Source organism: Tachysurus vachellii, chromosome 10 (assembly GCF_030014155.1).
Source record: "Tachysurus vachellii isolate PV-2020 chromosome 10, HZAU_Pvac_v1, whole genome shotgun sequence".
Taxonomy (NCBI): Eukaryota; Metazoa; Chordata; class Actinopteri; order Siluriformes; family Bagridae; genus Tachysurus; species Tachysurus vachellii.
Window position 1 is genome coordinate 6,418,814 of NC_083469.1, and position 21,841 is coordinate 6,440,654.

The window sequence follows — 21,841 nt, forward strand, 5'->3', positions numbered from 1 at the left end:
ATACAGATTCAAAAATGGTTCTTTGGATATACAAGTAGAACCATTTTTATGAGTCCAACAAGTCCATTAACTATCCAAACAGCCCTAAGGAATCATTTAAAATTTTTAAGGGCCCAAAAGTGGCAGTTTGGCCGTCCAAGGGCTTGAACGCTGATCAACAACCCAGAGCTTTAACCACTTGAGCCACCAAAAAAAAAAAAACCTGGATTACATCCGAAGTTCCGGTCAGATCTGCTGTTCTGACCAATCAGAAGCCATATTCAGGAACTCTGCAGTTACAAGTGTAGCGGATTTCACCCAGCACCACAAATGACACACCGACTCCAGGCTCTTTGGTGAATCACATCTGCAGTTTAATAAACAAAAGACACGGGATCTCACACACACACACACCCTCTCACCAACAGTCTGTCTGACTCTTCAGTCACATGTAGAACTCCGAGCCTACTAAAGTCCATTTGATAACCAGTCTCTTTGACCTCTTATTACATTTCTATCACGTCTGCAGTTTAATAAACAAAAGACACGGGATCTCACACACACACACACACACACACATCCTCTCCCCAACAGTCTGTCTGACTCTCTTCAGTCACATGTAGAACTCCGAGCCTACTAAAGTCCATTTGATAACCAGTCTCTTTGGCCTCTTATTACATTTCTTACACAAATGTACATAAACAAAGATTATAGAACAAAATAAAATGAATTCAACATGTACACTTTTCCTTTACTTTAACATTACACTTAACATTTATCATCAGACAATATTTAGCCAATTTCACTCATTTATGTGACCGTATAGTGGTTTGTGGTTTACATACCTGCAGTTTAATAAACAAAAACACGGGATCACACACACATCCTCTCACCAACAGTCTGTCTGAAGGATGAATCCCTGTCCTCCATTAACACAGTGACTGCAAACTCAAAATCTGGGTCTCAGTTGGATAAATATACACAATATTCGACTTAAATAAAAATTACACACACTCATTTAAAGTAAGCAACATAACATTTCTACAGACTCAATCCACCAAAATTTTGTATTTAAAACCCATACTAAAGGAAAAGCTCGCACTCTAAATAACCATGCGGGCGGCAACATTAAACAAACAGATTAAGGCCGTTCGTTTCTAAATCTTGATAAATGCATCTGACTTTTCATAGAAAACCAAATATATGCACTCAATCCATCTTTTTAACACTTCTAACATTGTTATTAGACTAATATTTTTAACTCTTTTTACATTTTTATTAATCGTTATCCGGAGATGGGGGGGCACGGTGGCTTAGTGGTTAGCACGTTCGCCTCACACCTCCAGGGTTGGGGGTTCGATTCCCATCTCCGCCTTGTGTGTGTGGAGTTTGCATGTTCTCCCCGTGCCTCGGGGGTTTCCTCCGGGTACTCCGGTTTCCTCCACCGGTCCAAAGATATGCATGGTAGGTTGTCCGTAGTGTGTGAGTGTGTGAGTGAATGAGAGTGTGTGTGTGCCCTGCGATGGGTTGGCACTCCGTCCAGGGTGTATCCTGCCTTGATGCCCGATGACGCCTGAGAAAGGCACAGGCTCCCCGTGACCCGAGGTAGTTCAGATAAGCGGTAGAAGATGAATGAATGAATGAATGACTCTCTTCAGTCACATGTAGAACTGAGAGTCGGATGCGACAGCGCCACCAAGTGACGTCACTCAAATGTAAACTGCTCATTTTTTGTGCCATATAAAAAAATGAAGAATGAAAACGAGATGGATTGATAAGAAAAACATATGAAATTACAAAAACAATTAAATACCTTCAAATGAAATCTCTTTCAAAATAAAAGAGTCTAAAGTTTGCTGGAACACAAAACTCAGAACATTACACAAGATTAACTTGGCCAGTGATCAGCATGCTGGAAAGCTCATTTGTTTTTAATCTCCCAAAACATAAAAAGCTTTCTTTTCTATAATCACATGCAAATATGCAAAATTCATGTGTAAACATCAACAATTACATCAAGTTGCTGCCGTAACATGCTATATATTGTATTGTATTGTATTTATTTTTAATTCCTCTAAACTATATAGTGTATCCTGTTGTTGGGCTTCAGTTGGGTGCCAGTAACAGGTAAGTGTTCCACAGTCGAATATGTTTTCGATCTTTATAATATGATAAGCAGTGTTTTCGTTTCCTCATGATTGTGCACACACACACTACTAAATTTCTAGAGAAATGAAAACAGATTTTTTTTCTTCTTTTTTTGCATTAGTTTAATGAATGAAAATTGGACAAACAATACTCCATAAGAACAACTTTCTCTTACTTCTGTTTATTAAGAAACATTTATGGTGCTGTATTGGACATGCTGTTACAGGAAAATATTCAACACCCGGGTGGTGAGATACCACCTGTCATGAAGCAGTAGGATGTTTCCTGTGAAGTATAATACTTTCCTTTTACAGCATATACTAAAACTATCCTGCACTCGTCTTACCTCAGATAACGTGGGCTTGGAATGGCACCAGTTTCTCATTCAAGGTAGACAGTGAGGGAAAACATGGAGGCTTCTACGTTCATATGTTGTTAGCATGTAAGCTATCCTGGACTGATATTTTGTCCTCCTTAAAAGAGGAAGTGTTTCATCAGTCTATAGATTTAACAAACTAATGTGTGTAATTTGATTAACCTTTCATTTAAAAAAGTGCTTGTATATAACAAATAGCTCATTTAATGTTAAGAAGGGCTGCTTTGTTTACTTCTGATGTTGTGTGCGGTCAAGTTCATTCGATGTCACTCCATGAAATCAGAGTTTTTTTCTGTGGATTTTCTTGATATATACGGTTAGGAAAAGTTAAGACCTCTAGTCGAAATACAGCATATATACCTGTAATCACAGTATTGCGATGCTAAATAGTTTCTCTTAAAGACAACAAATAAAACATGTCAGGTTACCAAGAAACACCAAAGTACAAAGTCCTTCATTCTGAAGACTTTCCCATGGTGGAAAATGTCTGAGACAAAGTGAAGTGCTGACACTTAATTAACGATTCTACATTTAAAAAACACATTTTGTATGTCACAATGTTCTGTTGCTATAGCAATGATAACCTACTAGAACAATATACACAGATACGTTCATATACACCTTGGTTTATGTTATAGAACCTTCTGGTTGGAGAATTCAACAAGGCTGTTGTCTCTTATAAAACATCTAATGACAGAATTTAACGACTGCCCTCAGATTAAAAAGGTTTTCAGTTGATCTTTATTTTAAATAAAGTTATTTTGACAGTAGTTACACATTACAGCCTTCACTCTGTATTCACTACTGTCTGTGCACTTGGACTCAAAGGAAACCGGTTGTGATATCATACCTTGTATTATTTGCTCAGTCACGACATTGTGTAAAGTCCTTTCTATAAAAGTAAATAGTTTCCATTTCCAGAGACCACAAACTTGGGATTATTAGGTAAAATGGCCGCTGATCCTTCAACATGTTAACAGAACACTGGAATGGTTTTCTCAGAGCTGTAATGAACCCCAGTTGTCCATGTGCCCATGCTTAGCTCTGAGAACTCCCTGTGGGCCGTTTAGCCACCGTCTGACATCTTTTGGTTCAAAAAATGTCCCCTCTGGTCCATTGATTATGTTTGTCCTTCAGAGGTGTTCGTGTTTCTCAGCTTTCATTTCCACCCATGCCTCGATTATCATCCTCTGAACAGTTTTTCCATTCTGGGGGTGTGTGTATTCAATACAGCACATTAGAGCCCATTTAAGTCACATATCGGTTTTTAGGTGTTTTACATATATATTAAAAATATATAATTATATAAATATTTTTTTTTACGTATTTCCGCTTGATGGCATGTTATGTATCGTGGCCACAGTAGATCCACTGGCCAGCTCGGCTCGTGGTATACGGAACCCGTTCTCCAAGGTGTTGGGCAAATTTGCTAAGCCTGCCAACCTGGTGCTGTTTTGTAAGCTCGTCATCTGCAACGTCGTCATTGTTGTTGTTGAGGTCGTGTTTTTCCGCGGTTTCCTGGACGTCCCACTGAGCATCCTTCTTGTGTGCATCATCCTGTAGCACATACACACAATGTTCTCTTTATTTAGTCTGGAAATTTCAATATTAATCAACTAATTAACATTTAACAATAAGTTAAGAATAAGTACAATGAAAGTATAAAGTTTTAATTTATTTCTTCTTCTATTATTATTATTATTATTATTATTATTATTATTATTATTATTATTATTACTAGAGGCCCTCAAACTGACCAATAACAAAATAGCAAATAAAATAAATTATTATTTTGACACAAACCTAAACCTAATTAGAAAAATCCTTTCACAGCACACATGCACATAAGTCTCAACATGCTTAACTGCTGATTTAATTAAATTGCTAATTTTTAGTCTTTAATATGTATTTACCTTCAAATCCGCAACTCAGATACCTGTTGTATGCACTATGAAAACACCTAGGCATATAATAAAACCTACAATATTCAACCCTGTCACTGTGTGTTATACAGAATGTGGATTTACTTGTTATATGTCTTCAGTATGATGAGTAGTAGGCCTAGGATGAAGATGATGCCAATGACGATGACTGCGATCATGGCACCTGAACCTAGATTGGAAAAAAAAGTTGGTTACAGATTACTGCTGTGTAATTCTGTGATTTAATAAAAACTGATTAGTGTTTAAATGTGTTTTCATTCAGTTGCTTAAACATTCTATTCTGTTTTAGAGGAGTAAGTCAGGAAAATGCCATAGTACTGCAACAAAAATAAATAAATACAATTTTTATAAAGAAATAAACAAAATGTTAGGTTTAAAGAGCTCTAACAGAATAGACATAAAAACAACAACAAATAATAGTACTTTTTCATTCAATTTTATGAATTAAACCGTGAGATATTGAGAGACTGAAATGTCATATATGTGTTACATCCTTTAAAAACAACTACAGGCACTTAGTGTTCAGATATTATATTGTACAACCTGATCCCTGATGTCCTTCTTTGGATTTTATTCGCTCTGTTTTGAGTGCCAGTCTCTCCATTTGAATTTTGAATGTGAGCCAGCATACAGAATGCAATGAAGATAAACCGCATTACTGAGCTTTTGTGTCTGTGTGTGTGTGTGTGTGTGTGTGTGTGTGTGTGTGTGTGTGTGTGTGTGTGTGTGTGTGTGTGTGTAAAGGGCTTTAGTCCAGGTCTAAAAATAGGCAGTTCATTAGCGTGTATGAATTAAAAATAATGATAATTTAGGGAAGGGCTCCAAAAAAACAAACAAACAAACAAAAAAAAACCGAGTCATTGGCTCCTACACCCAAGATATTTAAAGCACCAAATCTATTGAGAGACACACACATACACACACACACACACGTCACATTATATGAATGTCACATTACACACTTTGTGCGCTTCACTGTTCCCTTTCTTATCTGTACTGTCTGATGTTATCTGCTCTGCATCTGATTGACTGTGATATCTCCTGCACTATATAACAAAATAATAACACTTGACAAAATACTGTATAGAAATCTTAATAAAAGACCAGAAGGTTGTGAGTTCAAATCCCAGGTCCACCAAGATGCCACCACTGGACCCCCGAGCAAGATCCTTAACCCTCTGTTGCTGGGGGATGTGGTAGCCTGGTGATTAAGGTGTTGGGCTATTAATCAGAAGGTTGCTTGTTTGATTCCCAGGTTCACCAAGCTTCTGCTGCTGCTGCTGTGCCCCTGAGCAAGTTCCTTAATCCTCACTTGCTCAGCTGTATAAAATGTGAGTCACTGTGGGTAAGGGTGTCATGCCAAATGCCTATTAATTGTTTAACAGCTATCATTTTTTATAATTCTTATTACTTAATTCTTCGCCCTTCTCCCAGTGCCTTAGATATTATTTATTTTAGTTTTTTTATATATATATTTTTACTGCCGATACTGCAGTCCATGTCTGATCTACTTGTTAACTAGTCATTTCTCTATTATTTAGTGGATGTTATGTCTTTCACAATATTGTAAACTGCACTGAATTGTATTATGCACTAAAGTGCTTTCAACTTCTATGACTATCACTGGCACATTGCACTGCTTTCCCACAGACAGAGCAGGACAGTCCCTGAGCACATGGGATAGTAGAGCAAGGTGATCAGATGCAGGAGATGTGAATCACAGAATTAAAGCTTTCCCTGTGTAAGCTTGTTGATTTTTGTTGGACGGTTGGGTGTAAAGGGGTAAAGGGAAGCTGTACATAAATAACACAGGGTTCAATAGGTCAAATTTTTCCTATGAAATGTTTTTCACTTCATCTAAAATGAAAACGAGTATGATGGACAGCTTTAACTACAGTGCTGTTACGCCCCGTCTAGGGGTGAAGGCGCAACTTGAAAGGGAACGAGAAAACAGAGGTAACTGAAAGAACAATATTTTAATGAGAAGAACAATTGTACAAGTGGTGGTATGTCTTCAGGAGCCGACAAGGCGAAAATAACAAACAAGACAGCTAATTATTGTACCCTTTAACTTCCCTACTTGGCAGAACAGAAAACAAAAATAGAAAAGGACGCAACAAGTGCGTACAAAAGAAAACCTTTCATTCAAATACTTAACTTCTCTAACGGCACTTCAGAGAGTTTTTAGTCAAGCTAACAGCACTCAGATCTGAGTGACCGCACACAAACTGCTCCCACAGCTGAAATCAGGGTGTGGTGTAATGCTCAGTCCAAAATAAACAAACATCATGACGATTAAGTACCACTACAGTCCGAATAAACACCATAAAGCCTTAACTGCATAGTAACTAAGGACAAATAACGAAGCGTTGTGACAACATTGGTGACTTGTGTTACAAATGATTGTGTACAAATTATTGCCACTTTTTTGACTATAGATCATTTTTATTATATGTTTTCTGATTCGAGCTGATAGGAAGGAGACAGTAACTCAAATAATCACTTTATCGCTCCGTATCTGAAAGATCAGTGTTTATCTCAGATATACAGTATATTACACTTTATATCTATATGACACAATTTTATATTGAAACAATATATAATTTTTAAAAAGAAAAAGAAACACAATGCAATTTGTTGCAAGTTTGTCTCTAATATTACTTTCCATCCTGTTAGTGTAGAAATTTTGTCAGCACTCAGGACACAAATAAATAAAAATCACATTTAGCAAGTGTTTCAGTTTGCTGTAATGGTTAAACCTTAACCTTGCTCTATTTTTTGTTTTATTTTTTGTTTATTTAATAATGTCTGCATTTCTCGAACACCTACACAGGCGAAATTGACAAAGTAATATGTAGCTTTAAATTATATCCGAATACAGAGAATCATACACATATTGTACACATCATGTGTAAATGCTCTTCATACAGTATATAGAATATAAGCATGTACTAAAGTAAAGTTTCCTAAAGGTCCACAAACACTTACTCTGGATGAGGATTTGTTCTCTTGATTTGGTCACGGCTGTGGTGAGGTTGGTCACAGGAGACGTTGTGGAGGCTTGCATCTTCACCAGTGTGCTGAAACAAGCAAAACCAAGTGTGAAAACATTTCAAGACATTAAACTTTGAGTCTATAAGTGTTTACTGATTACTTGGTTTAATTAGTTTACAATCAAGGGAATGTTGATTAACTAGCAAAACCTTCCTGGTAAAGCTGGTATGGCCTGTACGACTAACAGATAACTGGTCGTACGCTTTATATGTAGATCATGCTGATGTTATTGCAAAAAGTCCAGCGTTCCTTTTTAACTATATTTAGAATAGAATATTGATTATGTAGCCTTTTAAGTTAAGAAGCTAAGTTTCATAGGTGCTACAAATGTCTTCTTCTACTTGCCCTTATAGAGAGAAACGACACACACAAAGCTGAATCAGAATCTATCCATTTTAATACACAGGCATTTCCACACAAGGTTTGAGAAAAAGGTGAGCTATCTGTCGTTTTCACAGAGATACGACCAGCAAAACACGAATTCAACACAGCAATAGACACAGTCAACTTTTTTGAAGGTCAAACAGTATGATCATGAATCACAAATCATAAAATAATGGTATGTTAATACGAGAAGCCAATTTTATTTGAACACGCAGAAAAAGCAGCAGCAGCCCAGAAAGGAAATGTATTCACTCGAACATTATAACATACTGATACATTTTTGGTTTCATGCCTTGTGTCCTTTTTTAAAGTCAGTCTGTTCTCCTTTGACCTCTCTTTATTATCAAGATTTGTCCACTCACAGTTTTGTAGTTTTTGTTTTCTACAAATGAGAGTTATCTGTGAAATTCCTAGGAGATTAGCAGTTTCTAAAATACTCAAATCAGCCTGTCTGGCACTAATTATATCATAGTCAAAGTCAATGAGATCACATGTTCCCTTAATGCTAACATTATCTTAATATTAACTGACATGAATTTGTATGGAATAATAAAGTCAGAGAGTGTATGTGCCTTAATTTAAGCTTAGTTTACAGTATGTATGTTAGCGCACACTACACGTACTTTTAGGTTTGCAACATCAATTCCGGGTTTTCAGCCATCTTGGAAAGAACTTCCTGGGGAGCCGCCATTTTGTTCCACGCGGCCCTATTTAGGTACGCCACAGACGCCTTGTTTTTCACCAGATGGTCTCTTCAGTTTGCCTAGCGCTCCTGATTAGTCATCCTACCATTACACTTGTTCATGTTGTGCCAGGTTTAATCCTGCTGTTTCTGCCTGCTCTACACATTCATGCATTTATAAAAGACTCTTAACATGAACACTAGTAGCGTACTGCATTTGGGTCGAGTTAACATGATGAGGTTAACTGGTAGTTAGGCTAAGACTTCATTTATTTACAGTATTTCCAGGCACCCTTATCGAGAGTGACTTACATTCATGTAATTTTTCATCCAACTGAGCAGTTGAGGGTTGAGGGCCTTGTTCAAAAGCCCAGCAGTGGCAGCGGTGGGATTCAATCTCACGACTTCCTGATAAGAAGTTCAACAAGCTCCCACTGCCTTTTGAATAACATAGGAACAGTTACTGAGTTGTTTACTGACTTGCTCCTTAATACTCTAGGAGATATTTCAGGTGTTATTTCTACTGAATTAAGGTATACAAAGTAAATTGAAATGTACATTCCTTTATATATGTCACTATTTACAGGAAGGAATTTTATTTAATTGCTTTATAACAGCTAGTGATGAAGCAATTAAAGAGCATTCCTTGAATTCTTTGTTTAAGCCTATCAAGTGTTTATGTATTCTGCCATTTGCATCTTGAAGATCTGTGAAATTGATCAGGCCACTCTTCAGTGACATAAATTAAAGATCGAAACAAGAAGTCCTGCAAACTTTCTTTGTCACAGAAGAGTTAAACAGATGAGTTGGACAAGAAAAATGTTGTGAAATAGTGACTCATAAGGACTGCCACACTAGAAAATGATAATTATGATAGCATTTAGGTGTTGCACACCCAAAAACTCTGAATAAATGTGTCAGTCTCTGAACAAATGTATCAGAGGTGTAACCCTGTGAATGGTAACAGCAAAACTCACGACTGGAGTATTTTATTGCTACAGTATATGAAACCTTACTAAAACCTTATGTTACTTTAGTTAACTTTTCAATAACTTAACTAACATGCTATGAAGCCTATAACTTGCCAACGTTGCATAGTAGTAAATTAGAGAAAACTACCCAAGCTAGTTAGCTTGCTACATGATACATTTTTCAATAGTCAAGCCATTTTTATATGTACTGTATGGTTTACACTCTGTCACCCAGAAGAGGAATGAGAATTTGGTTCCTCTAAAGGTTTTCTTGTCAAGATTTTTCCTAGTCACCATCACCTTTGGCTGGTGTGCTATAAAACTGCTTTAAAACAATCTTGACTGGTAAAATGACTATATAAATAAAAGAAAATGTTAAAATGTCATTGATCTTAAGAGCAGTGCGGTATCCAGTAGGCCATACACACACTACTTCTCTACAGCCAAACTGCTTTTAAAGTGAATCCACCTGATTTATTCTAGACCTTTTTAAACTCTCCTTCGGCTGAAAGAAACAAGGCCAGGGTTCCAGAGATACACTCAACTGAATGTGAGAACTTCAGCGGCAACCTCAGGTTATGTCTGTCATTGTGGGATTTAGAACAGAATTTGCATTGGCTACAAAAGCTGAAAACTCTGTCACAAGGAAGAAAGAGCTCAGTTGGAGCACAACTGCACATATACAGGCATGCCCATCTTGTCTTTATCTTCCCCACACATACCGAAATACAGTGGTAGGATCTATTCTATGAACTATAAAACATGCAAACCCTTCAATTTATTTGATCATGTGATTAAATAACACAGATATATAGACGTGATAGGAACACTGGCAATTTCAGGGACTTAGATGACATTATGGTTAAAAAGTGAAAACTGGCAAAGTGATTTTAAGGGTGTCACCTAACCAATACACACCTTATTATTTTCCTACTACATACCTGATCAACTCGTCACCTACCCAATACACACCCAATCTGATTTTTTTTGCAACAACACACCTGGTCACCTTGCTACTTACTTAATACAATCCTGAGTATGTTGCCACTACACACCTGGTCACCTTGTCATCCAATACACACCAGGTATTTTGCCACTACACACCTGGCCATTTGGTCTCCGTGTCATCCAATACTCCAGGTATTTTGCCACTACACACCTACAACCTTCCGGTCGGTAGTCCAACACATCTTGTCACCAACCCACCCAATACATACCAAATTATTTTCCACTACACACCTGGTCACCTGGTCAACGTGTTATCCAGTACACCAGGTATTTTGCCACTACACACCTACAACCTTCTGGTCAGTAGTCCAACACCTTAATCACTAGGCTACCACATACCAACACATCTTGTCACCAACCCAATACATACCAAATTATTTTCCACTATTATTTTTTTGGTAACCTACCCAATACACACCAGATTATTTTACCGCTACATATCTGGTCACCTTGCTAATTACCCAATACAGTCTTGATTATCTTACCACTACACTCCTGGTCACCTCGTCACATATCCAATACACACCAGATTATTTTATCGCTACAACTGCTACTTTTCCGCTACAACTGGTCACCTTGCTACTTGCTACCCAATACAATCCTGATTATCTTGCCACTACACACATAGTCTCCTCATCACCTACTGTACCTAACACATACCTGATTATCTGACCAATACAAGTTACTTCCTAAGTTATTTTGAAAGCATTAATTTAAAACACCTCTTTAATTTAGTGAATTTATTTAGAGCGCTTATAAACAGTGCTTTGCCTATGAGGCTTATGTTCAAAAAATCTGATTCTAATTAAAAAAAAAGTGACCACAATCAGAATAATCTCTCTCCATATGAATTCAAAACAAAGTACATTTATGGCATGTGGCAGACACCCTGACATACAGTGTGACTTACATTTTGTACAACTGAGTGAGTAAGGGTTAAGAGCCTTGATCAGGGGCCCAACAGGTGCATCTTAGTGGACTTGAGATTTGAACTCACAACCTTCTGAGCAAGTTAAGTATATAGATCTATAGAATGTAAAGTTGTATGAACCTTGCGAGACAATTCACCTGTCTGACTGTGCTTGGTTTAGAGGTCTACATCCACCTTTATACCACTCCTAATTTATACTGTTTGTTTTGAGATTAGCTACAAGCAGCAGAACAGAGCCAGAACAACAAACAGTCATAAAAGACAACTTGGTTGTCCTGTGAAGGTAAGCAACAGGTCTAGTCTCCATTTTCTCTCCATATCTGTCACTATAAACATTTATGGCCATAGTTATCAGCAGAACCGACAGAGAGCATTGCTAGCAGACCTTTACTAGCTGAATTTTTAATCCTATGTATAGTGTAGTATTGACCGCTGGTGGTGGTGGTGGTGTGTATGTGTGTATGTGTGTGTGCGTGTGTGAGGAGTTGTGAGAATGATGATATAAATATTATGTTTTAACCTACAATCAGGTTTCATCATCCAATTTATTTATTAGCAACCTTCATGCAGTTATTTATTCAATCAGCCAATCACATAGCAGCACATTGTAATAAATCATGAAAGATCTCAGTTTCTTTAACTCTGGCACGGTTGGTGTTTGCCACATCGGCTGGTTTGAGTGTTTCAGAATCTGCTGATCTCTTGCGATTTTCCTGCATAAGGGTATTAAGAATTGATGCAGAAAAGATGAGGTCGCAGTGTCAATGTGAGAGGTCAAAAGAGAATTTTCAAATTGGTTCAAGCTGACAGGAAAGCTACAGTAACTCAAATAGGTGCTCTTTACGACTGTGGTGAGCAGAAAAGTATCTTAGTTGGGCAGCTGAAAATCTTTAACTGTCCAGATTGTGTAAGTCTGTGCCAAGTGTATCCCTGTCTAGATTCCTGTTCTTGTCTCAAGAGTCAACATGTAGTGCGATCTGAGATGCTTTTCTGCTCACTACATTTCTATTGAAGTTGTTACATTTACATTTACAGCATTTGGCAGACGCCCTTATCCAGAGCGACGTACATAGGTGCTTAAATCTCTAGCATTTAATACATTAATGCTGGCTCACTAGGTTACATACTTAAGATACCATGAGTTTAAAACATTTGTTCAAAGTTACAACGAAAAAGTGTCAAAGGTTTTTTTTTTTTTTTTTTTTTTAAATGCAAAAGATAGGGAAAGAAGTGCTAGTTGAAGTGTTTCCTGAATAAGTAGGTCTTCAACCGCCGCTTGAAAATAGCCAGTGAGATATTATTATGAAGTTATTTGAGTGACTGTGGCCTTCTGGTCATCTTGAACAGTGTAGTCATTCTTCTTAAACCGCTCTATACCTGCCATTTGCTGGATTTTTTGTGCTTTTTTCACCATTCTGTGGAAGCTATGGAGACTGTAGACCATAGTCAAACGAGCCCATCTGGCAAGTCACTATTATTTCCACCATCCATGTTTGAGGTGAATAACAGAGTGTGTGTCATCAATATACTGTACCACTTGAAACTGACAGGGCATCTATCAATCTATCTATCTATCTATCTATCTATCTATCTATCTATCTATCTATCTATCTATCTATCTATCTATCTATCTATCTATCTGTCTATATATATATATATATATATATATATATATATATATATATATATATATATATATATATATATATATATATATATACAATTAACTTGCCTGAAATGTGTAATACTTTCACAAAGTAAAATCTCAGAAACAAAACTAAAGAACTATTTATATAAATATTGTACATTATTGTACATTTACACATTTACTCCGGTGAAATCACACTAGCTTATTAGGTTGTAGTTTGCTACCTACAGAATGTGTATTTTAATATACAGCACATTACTGAACAGATTATTGTTGTTTGTATTATATGCAGTATTTACTATGTATACTATAGGGTGAAATTTCTCTTCTTAGATTACTTTACCAATCAGGTCATTTCCAGTGTGATGCCACGTCAACTCATTTGTATCATTCTGTTTTGTGTTACACACTAAGTAATTAATATAACTGCTGTTTGTAAAGGAAACAGCCCAATACAGATGAGTCATCTTTTGTACTCCGGTTAAAATGAAGATTAATTATATTTTAATGGGTGAATTTGAACACACCCACTTGTAGGTCCCAGAGAAGTGCGGCTAACAAAATGATTTGGCAACAATTTTGTGTTTTATTGCTGAATTCCAGCTGTTTTAATATAAATAACAAAATGCTTTTTATTACACGTGTGTGTATTTGTGTGTGTTTGTGTGTCACTTCATTTTACAGTATTTTGTCTGTTTTTTGTATTAGATTTTCTTAGTTTTGCACCAAAATAAACTCAGACATTTTTAAACGTCTCTTTTACATTAAGATAGAGGATATAACATACATTTCCTTTAAGGTACAAAGTTCATCATCAAGCTAAAATTATATAAACATCTTTACTGAGCTAAAGGTTCATTTCTGCTGTAATTTTCTGTAATATTTCTGATATCTGACCTGAGGTTGCAGGTTTTTTCCTAAATTTCGTTTCCAACCTTCTGTAAAGTCTGCCTGTAATCATATAAATTATTCTGGGATTATAATTATTCTTGGTGTGGGAAACTGCCTGGCCATTATATAGCCTATAAACCCGATGTCAGTTTACCAGCTGTTTGTGTATTTATCCATCTGACTTTTACTCCTTTCTCTCTTGCGCAAGCAGCAAATGAGTTCCTTTTTGTGAGTTCCTGCTGATCTACTGTAAGCCACTCACACTCACACACACACACACACACACTCACACACAGTCAATGTAAATAATGTTCCCAATGGTCAATATTTAACTAGTAAACCTCTAGCTGGGAAATTCATTACAGAACAGGTGCGCTGAGTGCTTTCAGCTACTGTGTTGTCATCACATTGAATTTTGCTTCAGTAGCAACCACTATGTTGTCTCTCTACCTTGGTTCACCCTTGATCAGACAATGGTCCAATTCATCAGTACATCTTTCAGGATTTAGTTTTCAGAGTCTAAATTAGCTGAACTTTAATCCTGGTAGGATTTCAAGCCTTAACAAAGCATTTCAATGTGTAAAAAGCAGATTAAGCAAAACCTATGTCACATATTTTAACTTTTCTACTTATAATCCACAATAGTTGAAAGTAAGATCTAAAATAAACAGAGCACACTAAGAGTTCTGTTATGGTCACATTGACGCATTTCTTTAATCACGTTATAATTATCCTTAATGCTAATATTAGCATTGACGACAATTATGGTAACAATTAACATTTCGTGCATATTGTATGATGCTTTAATTAATCCATTAACCGAAATACCAAGAAGCAAATTAAATGGGTGTATGCAAGAAGCTGAGTCTGTTTTTTTTTTTTGTGCACGTCCAGGTGGCATAAATTACATTTTTGCTTTTACACAGCGCACTGAAACGTATAATTGATTAGGAAAGTCAGAAAGCAAGTAATAGCAGCTTTTCAACTGAGGGAATATTCTTTCATTCTTCTGTAACTGCTTAAGACAGTTTTACAGTAGCACCATCAGACTATTATTCACACACAAACATACAATATATTAATGCAATTCAATTGATTTGTATATCGCTTTTAACAATTGACATTGTCTCAAAGTTGCTTTACAGAAGCAAAGAAACAGAATAAAAATTTAGTTTAAATTTAAGTTACTATATATCTCTAACATCTACCGTGATGATCAAGCCTTTGGTGACAGTGGTGAGGAAAATCTCCCTGAGATGATATGAGGTAGAAACCTTGAGAGGAACCAGACTCAGAAGAAAACCTCGTCCTCATTTGGGTGACACTGGACAGTAATCAATGTAAATGTAAATAATGTCTTTTCTACAACAGTTTATAGGTGAGTGTAATTGTGCAACAAAGAGCTCCTGCGGAACTAACAGGTCAAAGTAATTTCTGAGTTCATTACAGACTTGAATCTATTCCTTCAGAAGGCTTCAGAAGTTCAGTGATGAGGACTCAAGCACAAAGCTGACCGTCACAATGGCAGTTCAAAGATTGCATGATGGGAACCAAATGCTTCTGTCCTCAGCAATCCTATGGGATTGCACCAACAAGCTACGAGATATATTACAATTAAAAAGAAAAGTTAAGATATGAAGAAAAAAGTACACGTCTTAGATGAAGTGGATCTGGAATACACACTGTGTGGAACACCAGTCCATCACAGGGCATCATCCACACACATTTGCACATTGGGATAATTTAATAATGCCAATCCACTTATAATATTTATTTATTGAGAGGTAGATGGAAAGTAAAGAACCCAGAGGAAACCCAAGAGGACATGCAGAACCACACAGAGATATTAACCTGAAATCAGGATGGAACTGGGGGATGCTGGAGATTTATGGTGACAACACAACCTGCTGCACCACCACAGTGCCTCATCTATGGGATTTTATGAGAAAAACAAAGTAAAGTACAAAGTGAAGAACAAACTACACATTTCTGCCAGAGGTTTTCTGTAGATTGCTTGCAGGCTTGTCAACTTTACCTACATACAACCTATAGAGTGGTAAGACTCTGCAGAAAAATGACAAGTATGGGCACAATATTAATGAGCGGCGTCAGGTCGGGTTTCATCCCTCCTGTCGGTAGGTAATGGAAAACCGGAGAGAATCGAAACAAAAGAAAACACGTACAAAACGTGTAAAAGGTGTCAAATTCAGGTGCGTGAGTAGAAGCTCTGAAGTACAGATACATATAAACCTATATAAAGTCCTATATTTAATTCAAATTTATTTTTGTAGTGCTTTTAACAACAGACATTGTCACAAAGCAGATATTTATATATAGATTTAGGTTTAGATTTATCCCTAAAGAGCAAACCAGAGGTGACGGTGGAAAAGAAAAACTGAGATGACACACAAAAAAAAGCAAAAAAAAAAAAAAAAAAAAAGCAAACCTTAAGGAAGTAAACTAAAGAACTGTAACCACATAGCTGTACTTTCCCCTCTGGACATCAGTAACATACAGTCAGTAATTAGACTAATGATAAAAGCCTTTAATGAGATGCTTACAGGCTTGAAACGCTTTGAAAAAAAAAAGACATTTGATTTACTGTCTCATTCAGTAACAGGAAAGTTTTTCTCACGCTGATCTCATTCCCATCTCTAAGCACAAATATTTTTTCTGGTACCTTTGAAAAATTGATTTGTTTCATTTTCAGTACAGTTAGTTTCAGTACTATTAAAACCAGAACTTCTACATTTGACTATGTAAAAGCTTTCAACAATCTTACTATCATATTGATATTGAGATCAGTGGGTCGAATTCCAGCTTATTTAAAACATTTAAATAAACATCTGACAGAAACCATCACCATTTTACCATATCACCATCTCTCTCTCTCTCTCTCTCCCTCTCCCTCTGTCTCTCTCTCCCCCTCTCTCTCCTCTCTTTCTCTCCCTCTCCCACTGTCTCTCTCTCTCTCTCTCTCTCTCTCTCTCTCTCTCCCTCTGTCTCACTCTCCCCATCTCTCTCCTCTCTTTCTCTCTCTCTCTGACATACTAGTGTCCCACCATCCAGGGTTTATTTCAGAAACCCTGAGTAAGATCATATATTTTTACTTACTGAAAATAAGGGGGAAAAAATCACTATTTGACTCCAATAAATATATATTTAAGTAACAGCTGATTTTTAAAAAGGTCAATGACTATCTGAACCATCTGAACTAGACTATTTGGAGTATTGTATAAAGGTTGCTTCATATGACATCAGCACAGATGTTTTTCTTTCCCGACAAAAAAAAACAGAAATCCTGATTTATGTGATAATGGAAGTCTAAGGGCAGGTGTTGAATCCTGCCAATAAACTTTTTTTTAGATTATTGCAGGCACATGTACAGTATATGAATTTCTCAAAATATGTATAACTTATCTTTTCCTAGACGGTGCTACTTATTTCCTGCTGGCACATGGAAACCACAGGACCTTTGAGAAAATGTATGTTTTTAGTAATGAAGGAAATGTGTTCAATATATTAATTCCTAATTGATGTCAAAGATTCATTCAGTAATTTATACCATTCAAAACAATGCATTTCATTATTGATAATAAAATATTTATAGGTTATATAGTATATTTATTTACCTGTTGAATTTAAATCAAACAAAGCAAACTTTTAAGATCTTCTGCACTGTATCTAGCTCCCTATTTAAATGTAAGCAATATGATATTGACCTTGTTTCTACACTTCATTGTACAAGAGGTCAGATTTTCTTCCTGTCTAATCTCTCCTGTTGAAGCACGTGCTCTGATGTTGATGATGCATTTGATCTAAAATCATCATCATAAGGTTTAGCACAAACTTCAGTCATTAAATCACAAAGGAAATGTATTCCAGACTAGATTTCAGTCGTTATCAAGAATTTATTTTGTAATAAAATTTTTTTTGTTTTGTAGTGCTTTCAGACCTTTGGACACCACTCTGTACCCCATTGGTGTAAATAATATGGATTTGGATTTATATTTGTACCAAATTGGAAGTGCCAAAATGCCAAAACAAGACATTAGAATTGTTTGGAATTGAATCCCTTCACAAAACATTTTTCAAGGTTCAGACAACACCTTTTTGTCTCAGGTAGATTCTGTTTTTACGACCGAGGTTCAAAAAGGCTGCGTTGGCGATGAGAGAAAAGGAACAGAATCAAACGTAATAAAGCCGTGATTGCACATCTGTTAGCGTCAGGATATAGGAATGTTAACTATTCATTTCCACCAGTGACTCAGTTTTTACACACACACACACACACACACACACACACACAACACAAAACACAGTACGAAAAGCCCCTCAACAACACTTCTGTTGATCTGAACAATCGAAGCAAACAGAATACATGCAGTACAGAGGAGAAAGTTAGACATATATCAGTCTGTGATCATTAGTTGGTTAAATGTACCTGTTCAATAACACCTGATTGTGGAAAATTTCTCCTCGCAGTACCCTCAAAGCCCCTCAGTCCACAGAGCAGGGCATAGTCCAGTAAGGCTACGTAGCTGATGAGAGAAGAACTCCAAAGAAAATGGACCAGCTAAAGCACTTACCCAGAAAGAACTGGAGAAAAGTGTGTGTTGTATGTACCTGGCTGACAGGTGTGTGTGGCGCACTCTGCTGTAATGAATTGGAGAGGAGGCGGCTGGTTTTTCAGGTCTGGCCTGGCCTCCTAGGCGTGCCGCACTAGGAATACAATAGACACACACACACACACACACACACACACACACAGATCTCATACTCAACTGCATATCCTTGCATACTGAACGCACAGATTTCCCTTACCAGTGGCTGACAGATGTTATCACTTATTCATACATTACATTCATGTATTACTCAACGGGTAGTAAGAGAGTTGGAGCTTCCAAAACTGAACCTCAGCAAGTGGCACAAAGAAATGGACATAAATTCTCTATGTGCTCCATCTGAAGCAAAAAAAAAAAATCCACCACAGTCACGTTACTTCATAAGACAATAACTGGCACATTTCCACACACTGAGAGAACTAAAGCCTATTAAATAAATAAAGCATACAGCCTTAGGGTAGCTGCTGAATTTTGTCAATATTATTTCAGTATCAAATAAACTGGAGCCTGAAAAATTCAAAGCTTTGATGTGCAACAATAAAGACGTTATTGTCATTTCATACAGGTTTCAGAGATGCTGAGAACCACATGGAGGTGTCCAACTTTATAATAATGACCTTGGGTCAATTCATCTATCCATTTATCCATTCATTCATTCATTTAACATATATATATATATTTTTTGTTCATTTATCTTTAGTAAGACTTTATTCTTGTTTTGATGGACCAGGAGATTATCCCAAGAACTCTGAGCACAAGGTAGGAACACACCCTGGATTGGACACCAGTCCACCGGATCAATACCTTCATTCATCTTTAGTAAAGCTTTATCCTGGTCAGAGTCACTGTGTAAAGTGTAAACAGGTTTTCTGTTGTCCCTGCTGTACTGTATGTCTATGTCTGTGACACAAACACACACACACACACACACACACACACACACACACACACACACACACACACACACACACACACACACACACACACTACAGATAAACATTAACAAATTATGAAAATTCTCAAGTATTCCATTAATCTAACACAGATGCAAGAAATGTTGCCTGGCCAGATGTTGTCGGATTGTACGGCTTTTATCCATAATCTCTTCACACACGTCTTTTCAATCACACAATTCACTGCAGCTTTAGTCTGCTTTATTCTGTGACGCACTGATACTCTTTCAAATAGTGAGGCTAAAAAAGGGGAGGAGAGAAAACAATAGGAAACAGCATTAAGTGGAATCAATATACAGGTACATATACAAATAATATAAGTCATGCTACACAAATACAAATACAAACACTAACACCATGTGTCCTGGGAAAAATACTGCAATATTCCTTTAGGGATTCTTAATGTTTTCAAATTATATTATATTGTTTTGTATTATTGTGTTGCTTTACATTGTTACACCTTGTGAGGTATTTTGTAATACATAGATAATAAATCTTTAATCTCTAAAAAGTGACTAAATATAATCTAAACTCTCAGGTTTTGTTTTTTTTAGTCTTTCCTGTACTTTTAGACATTTATTACTTAAATACATTTACATTCAAATTTAGGAGTTGATATTTTTCTATTCTAATTCTTACATTTAATGTATCAATTATCTTTTAAACAATCTTCAATGAAATTAAATCAAATTAATAAATTAATTTCTAATTCTTGAGAAAAGAATAAACGCTGTGTATTTGTTTCAAGAAGTATCTGTTTTTGTATGATAGCATTTGTAGAATTGTCCTGAAATCTGTAAACATTTCCAACTTCTTTAATTTTATTTAAAAGCTTCTCTGACTCAGCAAAGGACTTATTTTTTTTTAGTGAAAATTGCTTTTCCAGGCAACTGCTAGATAAACCTGGTTTTTCACAAGCCTTAGGCTCACGTTTCAGACATGGTGACATGTGATAGCAGCAGAAGTGATTCATCTGTTTTCTTCAAACTGAAACTCTTAAAAGAAATTCTGTGAGTAACACACAACTGTCATTGTCTAAACTGAATAATCAGTATGTTGTATAGTAAAGTGCTTTAACGTGTCCTGAGGAACATCTTTTCAACTTTATTTACACTAAATAATGCTATGATTCATAAATATGCATGAACATGCAATTCAGAAAAACTGATTTTGTACTTAGTTATTTTACATCTTTGTTTTTGTACATTTTCTGAATTATTTTGGAATTGAGAGAAAGTCTCTCTCTCTCTCTCTCTCTCTCTCTCTCTCTCTCTCTCTCTCTCTCTCTCTCTCTCTCTCTCTCTCTCCACTAATTGACTGATAGAGAGCAACCTTTGCTCATGTACACATCTAGCTAATAAATTAATAGATTATGACCATTTGCAGAGCCAGAATAGTCTTTTATTGCCTCTTTATTGCATAAAAGAATAAAGTAAAACACACAGTAGTACATGTTTCTTATTTATCGATACAGATACTGAGGCACAAAATACACAGAAAAGTGATCATCATTACTTTAATCCAGTCCAACCTGCTAGCTATTGGTTAATTAGAAAATCTGACATTTTCTACTAACCAAGAGCACATCTTAGTTAGAATAGAATGGAAAAAATAAAATCACAAACAGTTCACATGATCGTTATAATAAGATGTGATAATTATGTGATTACGTAAAAAAAAAAACAAAAAAAAAAAACAAAACAAAACAAAAAACTTAAAATTACATTTTAGCATGCTTTGGCCCAAAATTACACAATCGAGCATCATGTGAATAAAATAATATGTAATAAATAAAATTGCATGTGCTCCATGAGAAAACATGTTTAAATCTTAACGAAATGACAAATAATTATCTTGATGGTGAATATGACGTGAGAAAAAGTGAAAAAACATATATCAGGTGATGAAATAAATGAATAAACAAACTGTTGCTTGTAGTTCATGATGACACACAGTTTTAGACATGTTTGCTTATTGTACAGAATTGCACTCTAGCTGACCCTGACATATTAAACACAGCTTACTCTTGCTTTATTGCATTTGAATATTGGCTTGTAAAGTGTAAAACTTATCAATGTCCACAGTGCATTGAGGGAATGCACACAAACGCTTCACCTCTAAGAGTTACACAGATGAGCGCTCAAATACTATGACCACAGTGCTTGAATTCTAGCAAATGTATTCTAGTGAAGCGCAAAACACATCCAGGTGAGCAGTATAGAAAGACATGCTTATGAGGGAACGAGAG

General features: G+C 36.2%; 1 protein-coding gene across 2 annotated transcripts; it reads right to left on the reverse strand.

Annotated features, from left to right (window-relative positions):
- Positions 1-3,216: 3,216 nt before the first annotated feature.
- ncmap (non-compact myelin associated protein) lies at positions 3,217-18,669 on the reverse strand. Of its 2 annotated transcripts, none has more exons than XM_060880108.1 (4): positions 18,460-18,669; positions 7,435-7,526; positions 4,531-4,615; positions 3,217-4,060 (listed from the first exon to the last, which is right to left on the reverse strand). In XM_060880108.1, the coding sequence occupies exons 2-4, from the start codon at positions 7,511-7,513 to the stop codon at positions 3,823-3,825; spliced, it is 402 nt and encodes a 133-aa protein (XP_060736091.1). In that variant the 5' UTR covers positions 7,514-7,526; positions 18,460-18,669; the 3' UTR covers positions 3,217-3,822. The 2 variants fall into 2 exon arrangements, with proteins under 2 accessions (XP_060736091.1, XP_060736092.1); XM_060880109.1 differs by lacking the exon at positions 18,460-18,669 and adding an exon at positions 15,867-15,955.
- Between the last annotated feature and the right edge of the window lie 3,172 nt (positions 18,670-21,841).